Source organism: Garra rufa, chromosome 16 (assembly GCF_049309525.1).
Source record: "Garra rufa chromosome 16, GarRuf1.0, whole genome shotgun sequence".
Taxonomy (NCBI): domain Eukaryota; kingdom Metazoa; phylum Chordata; class Actinopteri; order Cypriniformes; family Cyprinidae; genus Garra; species Garra rufa.
The window spans coordinates 16551662-16561259 of NC_133376.1; the positions used below are offsets into that span (position 1 = coordinate 16551662).

Sequence of the window (9598 nt, forward strand, 5' to 3'; positions counted from 1 at the left end):
ATTAATATATTTGTTTCTTTTTACCATGTTTCTAGATATTACATTTAATATTTTATTTATTTTATTTTTAAATTATAATTACATTTATCTTATTTGTAAATTTTTCTATTTAGTGTATTCATATCTCTAAAATGATATATTATTTTATTTGTTACTGGTTTACCATATTATTAGTTATTTTGAATGCATTATTGTTGTTGGTATTATTATTTATTATTATTATTAGAAAATGTACTTTTGTATTAGATTTTTATTTACTATATTTTTCTTTATCATGTTATTTTTAATTAATGAATTAATTTTTATTTATTTTTATTATGGGTAATGTTATGCATATAGTTTTTTAATCTTTTTAAATATATAACATTGTATTAGTTACTTTTTACCATGTTACTAGATATTTTAGTATTATATTTTATATCTTTTATATTTTTCTTTATCATGTTATTTTAAAGTATTTATTTTATTATGCATAATTGTATGCTTATATTTTGATTATATTTTTAAATTATATATTATACTTGTTGCTTTTTAACATGTTACTAGATATTTTAGTGTGTGTGTGTGTGTGTGTGTGTGTGTATATATATATATATATATATATATATATATAAAATTTTATATTTCTATCATTTTCTTTCTATCTTATATTATTTTATTTGTTGCTAGTTTACCATATTACTACATATTTTGAATGCATTATTGTTGTTGTTATTATTATTGTTAATCATTCATTATTAGAAAATGTTCATTTGTATTAGTTTTATTTACCATATTTTTATTTTTTTCTTTATCATGTTATTTTTAATTAATTAATATTTATTTTTATTATGGATAATTTTGTGCTTATAGTTTCATTATACTTTTAAATATATTGTATTTGTTGCTTTTTACCATGTTACTAGATATTTTAGTATTATATTTTATCATATCTTTATATTTTTCTTTATCATGTTTTTTTAAACTATATTTATTTTATTATGCAAAATACCATGTTACTTGATATTTTATTTATAGATTTATTATTAATTTGATCTTCTCTGTATATTTTTCTATTTTGTTACTTTATATATTTATATTTGTATTATTATTATTATTGTTGTTGTTGTTGTTGTTGTTGTTGTTTTTTTGTTAAATTAATTATAATTTTTAATTATATTTGTGTATTTAATGTTATTTTTCCTGTATATTTCCAGGCCACTGCGGAGACGGTGTATGACATCTTATCTCCGACTCCACCTCTAACACGTTACATCACTGAGGGACGTCCCGCTCCCCGTCCCAGACGCACCCCTCAACCAGCTGACCTCAGAGAGGGTGTAGCCAAGGCCTACGACACCGTCAGAGAGGTACATCCCTATATTATTAACAACATGGGAATATTTAGTTCAATAAATGTATAATAAATCTAATCCAACTCTTTATCATTAACTTTGACCTTACGCCATCTTTCCCTTTTCCCAGGGAGTGATTGACACCGCTCAAACCCTATGTGATGTCGCGTCTCGTGGTCACGAGCAGAAAGGTCTTCCTGGAGCGGTGGGCGGGGTTTTGCGCCAGATCCCGCCCACCGTGGTCCGTCCACTCATAGTTGCCTCAGAGGCCACTTCGAACCTCCTGGGAGGAATGCGGAACCAAATCAAACCAGATGCGCGGAAAGAGGACTTCTTAAAATGGCGCACCGAAGAAGGCCAAGAATGAGATTGACAGGCGTTAATGAAGTCTGCTTTTTTGTTAGTGTGAATGCGAGTGTGAATGTGAGTTCATCTGTGAGTATCAATGCAAAAAGGACAAAGTGAACCATTTTTAAGTGGCTTCCATATAGTTGCACACATTGTTCATCCAATGCAAATGTTTCGGTCTTGCACTTTTGCCAGAAGTGCAGCTCAGTCTCATCTTGTCGTATTGAAACGTATGCAATCATATCAGTCTGTATCTCTGTTTACCTGTGAGCTCAAGACCAGATGTTTCTTTCCTTTCTCTTAAACACTTATTTAACATCTGAATGAATCGATATTCTCCCTTTGAAGTATTTCAAACATAATGCTGAAGTTAATTACTGATTTAGGCTCATTAAATGCGTTCGGGTGGCCTTACCGAGCTTTTCATTTAACACTAGGAAAGTGATTCTTCTCTGTCCTCTTTATCCTAATGTCTTTGTGCCATAATTCTACTTCATTGACATTATAAAGATCTTGTTTTAAATACTTAAAACATAAAATAATGCATTCTTTGTATGGGAGGGATCACTTTTGTTTTCTACTCATCTTCTCCTCTCAGAATTTGATGAAGAATTATTGTCTTGTCCTTTTTGGATGAATCTTGCAAAATGTCCAGATCATATTTCACCCCAAAATCAAAAGATAAAAGTAAGTAATTTGATTTTGCATAAAGAAAAATGAAGACTATTTTTGGACTTCCTGCTTTGTGACCTTATTTTCTTGACATTTGCACATATTTGCATCTGCAACGCCTCTTTTCATAGTGATTTTCATTTCTGTAATGCAGTATTTTTATTTAAATCAGCATAAAAGGCAGTACAACACTCACACAATTAAAAAAAATACTTTGCTATTTAATGATATTACTTTTTAACATTCTAGTACAATAATGGAATAATTTGTGGATCAAAATGTGATTTTTCTCTAGGTAAAATATAATTTTTCTTGATTTTGGGGTGCGATACGACCCAGACGTGTTCTTGACAGATTCAGCTTTTTATCTGCCATTTACTCCTAAATCAAACATGCTTGCTTTCGTCTCATTAGTTGCCTTCCTTCATGTTTTAAATCTTTTATTGCAAATGTATAATAATGGCTAGTGAAATGTAAAAACTGTTGATTGATTGTGGAGGAAGAAGCGGTGGGGAGCGGGTCGGTTGACAAAGGGCTTATGGGTAATGTTACATTCACTTTTTGTTAATTGCATAACAATGTGAGGGAAGTGAGTTTTTGGTGTGTGTTTTTATTTGTGTCCAAGTATGTACAGTGTGCGTGTTTGAGCGAGTGCGTCAGGACATGCATGTTTGTGTATTGATGGTTGACTGGCCGGCTATGGGATTCATAGCTGTCAGTGTGCGTTTGTTTCTTCTGTAATTACAACTATATCATACGCTGTAAGAATTACCTGTATAGTACCAAGATGATGTGTAAACAAATTAATACAAAAAAGAATAAAAATGTGCATTTGAAAAATGTTGTAATTTGTTGTTGTAAATGTTGCATCCTCAGAGGCAATAGTGTGATTTTTTTTATTCTGTACCATCCTAGAAGATTATATTCTACAGAATTAGTTCAAAGTCAGAATTTAGTATGTATTGAAACTGTGTAATATCCAAGGTACACATTTCTAGTAACTGTGCAGTTAATTCTCATTTTTGTATTTTGTATTTTCAGAACGTTTCTCCCCAAATTTGTAACTACCGAAATACAGTAATATTTGACAATAAATATGACAATAATGTTAAGGGATAACGCCCAAAAAACAAAAGTCAGTCATGATTGTTACGGTAGTGACAATTTTACAGGATACTATGTTTTGGTCATGACTGTTTCGGTAGAGACAATTTTATGGGATAGCACCCAAAAAAACAAGAAGTCACTACCGAAACTTCACTAAAAGTTTCTGTCTTGACTGTTATGGTAGTGATAATTTTACAGAATAATGCCCAAAAAAAACAAAGATGTCACTACTGTAACTTCACCAAATGTTTTGGTCATGACTGCTCGGGAGAGACAATTTAATGGGATAACACCCAAAAAAACAAAGATGTCACTACTGTAACTTCACCAAATGTTTCGGTCGTGACTGTTACGGTAGTGATAATTTTACAGGATAATGCCCAAAAAACCAAGAAGTCACTACCATAACTTCACCAAATGTTTTGGTCATGACTGTTTCAGTAGAGACAATCTTATGGGATAACTCCTAAAAAAACAAAGATGTCTATTGAAACTTCATCAAACATTTTGGTCATGGCATGGTCTCAGTACTAAAACTTGATACTAAAAATTTGCATAACCGAACTAAAATTTGGTTTGCCCCAAATAAAGATTTATATGTTCCCTTTTGTCACTACTTAAATGATAATGACATGTATTGGTAGTGACAATTAAAAAAACAAAACAAAAAAATGTCCCTACCAAAACTTCAACAAAAAACGTCTCAGTCATGACTGTTGCGGTAGTGACAATTTTATGGGATAACACCCAAAAAACCAAAAGTCACTACCCAAACTTCACCAAATGTTTTGGTCATCACTGTTACGGTGGTGACAATTTTACAGGATAACGCCCAAAAAAACACCAAGAAGTCACTACCGTAACTTTAACAGATGTTTTGGTCATCACTGTTACAGTAGAGACAATTTAATGGGATTGAAAAAAAAGATGTCCCTACCAAAACTTCACCAGATGTTTCAGTCATGACTGTTATGGTAGTGATCATTTTATGGGATAACACCCAAAAAACCAAGAAGTCACTACCGTAACTTTACCAAATGTTTCGGTTGTGATTGTTTTCGTAGTGACAATTTTAGGTACTTTTGAACCTCGCTCAAAGATGCTAATCAGCACATGGTTAGCTAGCACAGTTCTGAACAGTGGTACACACATAAAAACTAAATGTTATTAAAAAAGCACCCAAAAAAAATTCACTATAGCAAAAGGGTGTTTGGTAGTCACATTCTTTAAAGTTGCACACAAATTTTTCATCAAAATTTACCTTTGAGCACATTTACCTAAAAATGATGGGGCCTATCTACTCACCATGTAGCTATGAGAGAGCGTGACACATAAAAATTTCCTGATCATAAGGCGTGCAGAATAAAACATCATTTTCATAAGTTGAAATTTAGGGGTTAGGTTCGGGACAGCCACCTCCCAATTGCAAGTACCCACTAAATTATGATTTTATATATATATATATTAAGCTTACTGATATTTTAAATATTATTGTGCATTTCAACTGATAATACTTAAAGGTCCACTGAAGTGCCTTGAAACACGCAGCGTTATTCTATGTGGTGACGTACTTTTAACTGAAACAAAAACATATCGCCCAGCCCCGCCCACTTCTTTTGAATAGCCAATAGCGTTCCATTTATATTTGCTCGGGCCAGAGCCATTAGGCTCGGTAAAGCCGCATTTGTAAGCTTATGACAGCCACAGTCTAATAAATGACCCCACGGATTCAATATGAAACTCTTGCTAAAACAAAATAGTGATCACAATCATGCTGAGGCTGTGTAGTTTAATACATGCCGATCGCACATATGAGCGCATATGTTATTGCGTCTCTGTGTAGGGGGCGGGACACTACGGACTCTAGAAAGCATTTGATTGGACAGAACGTTTGATGAGAAACTGAAGTGCAGGGTGATATCATCAAAATCGTTGATTCATATTGGGGGAAGTGACGAGACTGTAAGTTTTGAATGCCCATATCTTGTAAACGCGAATTTTGTCGTTGTTTGGAAGCACACTAGCTTATAGATAACCTTAAGGCTAATATATTCATACTAAAAGACAAAAAAAATTAATTTCGATTTCTGGGGGAATTTCTGGACATTATAATTTATCACCTTTTTGAACAAGACGTTTGACATCCGCATTCAGAACCATTAAAGAAACACACATTTGTATAATTGTAAATTAGACTCAAAAACGTAGTCAATGAGAGTTAGCCATGATATTGCAGCTTAAAGTGAAATGATTACAGATATTTCACTTATAATAACATAATGCCGTCATTCTCCAGCTAGCTCCGAATGCGGAACCAAATACACCGCGCTTTGTTTCTCAGGGTGCTTGTTTTAGCGGTTGCACACAGTCATCGCAAAAACGCATGTGGTTGTTATGCTTATGTTTCTAACGCAACACTTCTATTATAATTAACCTTTCGTGCTTTGTTTCCGAAATATATAGTGACATACTGCCAAAATGAAGCTGTTGACGCATAACATGTTGACATCCCATGTTAAAGGTGTGACTAAAGGATACCCACTTATTATAAAGGTGAGCTTGACGTACAGTATTTTCATTAATAATCGGGGTTATTTTAGAAATGCACAGTAAGTGTTAATTATTAATACCGCAGCTTTTTTTTTTTTTACCTTTTCTGCATGTTCTCTTCGCTAAAAAATAATAAAATCAGAAAGTTTTCTTACACTCAAGTTTTTAATTTTAGCTTAAAAATATGTGACAGAATGAGGGAAAGTGTGTATTTACGTTTTGTATTTTAATCTTTAGTCCTGCAGTGTGACAAATGAATGTTTGAAAGTGTAAATACTACATGATGTCTCTGAATTAACTTTTAGAGCTGTAATGGTCAACTGCTCAAGATAGATACATATTAAATCAAATCATATTAAATCAAATCATCATTAAATATCAAATCTGACTGTTGTTCTGTTTTGGCTAATGAACGAAGGCAACAGAAGTAAAAGTAAATGAGTTGGAGTTCAATGCTCAGTTTGTGAGCCGGATGATTCCCAAACTGGAGTGGAGCGCATTAATCCAGGCAGCAGAATGGGTGAGTGAAGAGCATGTGTTTCATGTCATTTTAAAGATATTTATTAAGGAGAGTGAATTTCAGTATGATATATCAGTCTTGGCTGATTGCATTAAACTGATGGATTCAGGGATACTCATGGGGTGTTTTTAACAGCTTGGACAATCTCAAGACCTGCCCAGCGCACTCATACCAAGCTATGAAACTGATGAGGAGTTCCTGCGTAAAGTTCACAAAATTCTTCTGGAGGTGAGACACATCAGATGACTGATAGAAGACTTACATATAGTATTTAATGTTTTTTTTTTTTATTTAGTAGTTTCTTATTGACACTACTCACACACTTGGGGTTCTCAGAAGCAGAAATCTAAGAAATATCATTTTTGAGTTCATGTTCTCCTTTTTAATGTCAGTGTTCTCTCTTCTCATAGGTTGAGGTTATGGAGGGATGTTTACAGTGTCCTGAATCTGGCAGAGAGTTCCCTATCTCCAAAGGTGTTCCTAACATGTTACTCAATGAAGGCGAGTAGATCAAGCTGCTACATGCATCCCAGAGGATAAGATACTGAATAATAATTTTGGGGAATGGTTTTTATTCAAAGGATAATGGAGAGAAACATACAACCATAATTCACAAGTTATGCTGATTTACACAGTCATGTTCAACTACTGTCTTCAAACATATGGTTGCTTTGAGAATTTACTTCTTGTTGTTTGTCACTGTATATTGTGCTTTGTAAAATAAATTTGTATTAATAAAGTTAAGTTTTAGTAGATTCTTTTTTACAAGTATATACATACAAATCATCTTCTGTTACTGTTTGGTGCAACCTGCAAATAATAATGACAACAATGGCTATTTTTAATAATAATAATAATACTTGTGTGTGTTTATTATTTGTTCATTATTTATTTCAGTTGCTTATGTCTCAAGTTATTTTCTGGGAATTACTAACAAAATACTGATCTGTCCCTAAATTGTGAGATTTTAGGCCAAAATAATGTGTTTTATATTCAAATTTTAAAACGTGTCATGGTTTTCGGAAGTTAAATTACCAAAAGTAATTAAAGCAAATTTGATTTAAAATAACTGTTTTCTATTTGAACGTATTTTAAAATATAATTAATTCCTGTGATTTTAAAGCTGAATTTTTAGCATCATTGCTCCAGTCACATGATCCTTCAGAAACTGTTCTAATATTCTGATTTGCTGCTCAAAAACAATTTTTTAATATAATTATGTTGAAAACTGCTGAGTATTTTTTTTTTCATGAATAGAAAGTTAAGAAGAACAGCTATTTTTCTTTTGTAACATTATAAATGTTTTATTATCACCTTTGATCAATTTAAAGCATCCTTGCTAAATAAAAGTATTAATTTCTGTAATTTCTTATCCAAAAAAAAAAAGAGAACCATTTAAGATTTTAAATAATATAGTGTATAATGTGACAAAAGCTTTTTATTTCAGATAAATGCTGATCTTTGGATCTTTATATTAGTCAAAAAAAAAAACCTAAAAAGAAATGTACTCAACTGTTTTAAAAATGAGATAATAATAAATCTTGAACAGCAAATCATAATATTAAAATGATTTCTGAAGGATCATGTGACACTGAAGTAACGATGCTGAAAATGTATCTTTGATCTCAGGAATAAATTACATTTTAAAATATATTCAAATATTTTCAATCTTTATTTAAATCTTTTATTTTCTTTTTATTTATTATAGGTTAATTCATTTTATTTTTAGTTCAGTTTTAGTTTTAATTTCAAGTTAGAAATTGTATTGCTTTAATAAAATACAGATTCATTACTTAACATACTAGTGAACTCATTTCAGTACATTGGTAAGGTTTGTCATCTAATATTTATAGTTTAATTTATTTAGCTCTCATTATATTCGTCTGCATTGCCATACTGTAGTCAGTGTGTTTGTTTGAGATTATCTAGGTCAGCTGTAGTAGTTTCTTAGAATAACCTCTGCCAAGAAACTCTTTTCATATCACACAGAAACCTCTGAGAGCAAGATGACGTGGCAAGGCAACGACTATATATAGTCTGAGGGAGGTTAAAAGAAAAAAACGGAATAAGCTGTTTTCGAGCTCTCTATTTTTAAATCTTATATTGCAATACCGCAGCGAACCACCAGAGCGGCCCTGCGGCCTTTCATCCGACCGCGGCCGCCTGATGGCGCTCGAAGCCCCGCATCCACGTAAGATTATTACACGTTTTCTCCGATTCATACTCACAGCTCAAACGCTGAATTCGTGTTTAAACAAGAAAATAGCCGTTTTTTAAATGATTTCAGCCCTTGAAACATTCCAGCCCTCTGGTGTCTCTTTTTGGTTGCTAATATCTCATTTCTTCAAGGCTTTTGGTGTGTTATACCTTCTGCCTTCTCTTGAAGTTCAATTACAGCCCTCTTGGCCAAACTATAATAATGTCATAATGGAGAGGTGGAGAGAGCAGCTATAAAGCTGTTTTTGAAAGATTAACGATCATGTAGAGGGTGAACTGTAATTAACAATGAGAAGAAAGATAGGGAGTGGAAGTAAAGTAAGGAAGGGTGTACCTAAAATGAAAGGATGGGAAAGCTAAGATTGAGGCCTTGGATTTCTATCATTTCTCTCCAGGAAACAAAATGGAAGGTGAAATTAATATCCAGTAAATCTATTTAAAATGTGTCCAGTGGGTCTTTTTTTGAACGGGTCTGTTAAATGCATGAGGGAAAGATTGGATTAGAAAAGCACATTGTCTTATTTCCAACGTAAACAAATTAAGAAACAGTCAGTCAGTAACTTCAGCCTGCGGTGGTGGATATTTGACTGTTTGTAAAGATTTTTGTTAAATATCAGGCTGCTGCTGCTTGGAAACACCATCGCCAAGAAAAGATTCCAAAAAAGTGTCACCATTGTTATGCAATAATGCCATCTGGAAAAGTCTGTGAAAAATACTAACATAACATTTCACTTGCTTAATAGACTTCTGCAGCTTTGTTTTGGTGACTTTTTATGATAACACCACCAGATATTATTACTTATTATTTAATGCTTCACAAAGTTTCTATTAAGATCTATGAAGTTATTCA

General features: G+C 32.5%; 2 protein-coding genes across 3 annotated transcripts in view; both read left to right on the top strand.

Annotated features, from left to right (window-relative positions):
- Positions 1-3194, top strand: part of atg2a (autophagy related 2A) — a 34294-nt gene extending 31100 nt beyond the window's left edge. For both annotated transcript variants that reach the window (XM_073820417.1, XM_073820418.1), the window contains exons 41-42: positions 1197-1349; positions 1465-3194. In XM_073820417.1, the coding sequence (XP_073676518.1) occupies positions 1197-1349; positions 1465-1701 (390 nt within the window). In that variant the 3' untranslated portion in view covers positions 1702-3194. The remainder of the gene's footprint in view (positions 1-1196; positions 1350-1464) is intronic.
- Positions 3195-5824: 2630 nt separating this feature from the next.
- Positions 5825-7275, top strand: trmt112 (tRNA methyltransferase activator subunit 11-2). Its single transcript, XM_073821098.1, has 4 exons — positions 5825-6014; positions 6430-6531; positions 6667-6759; positions 6942-7275. Exons 1-4 carry the CDS (start codon positions 5940-5942, stop codon positions 7038-7040), a joined length of 369 nt encoding a protein of 122 aa, XP_073677199.1. The 5' UTR covers positions 5825-5939; the 3' UTR covers positions 7041-7275.
- The last annotated feature ends 2323 nt before the right edge of the window (positions 7276-9598 follow it).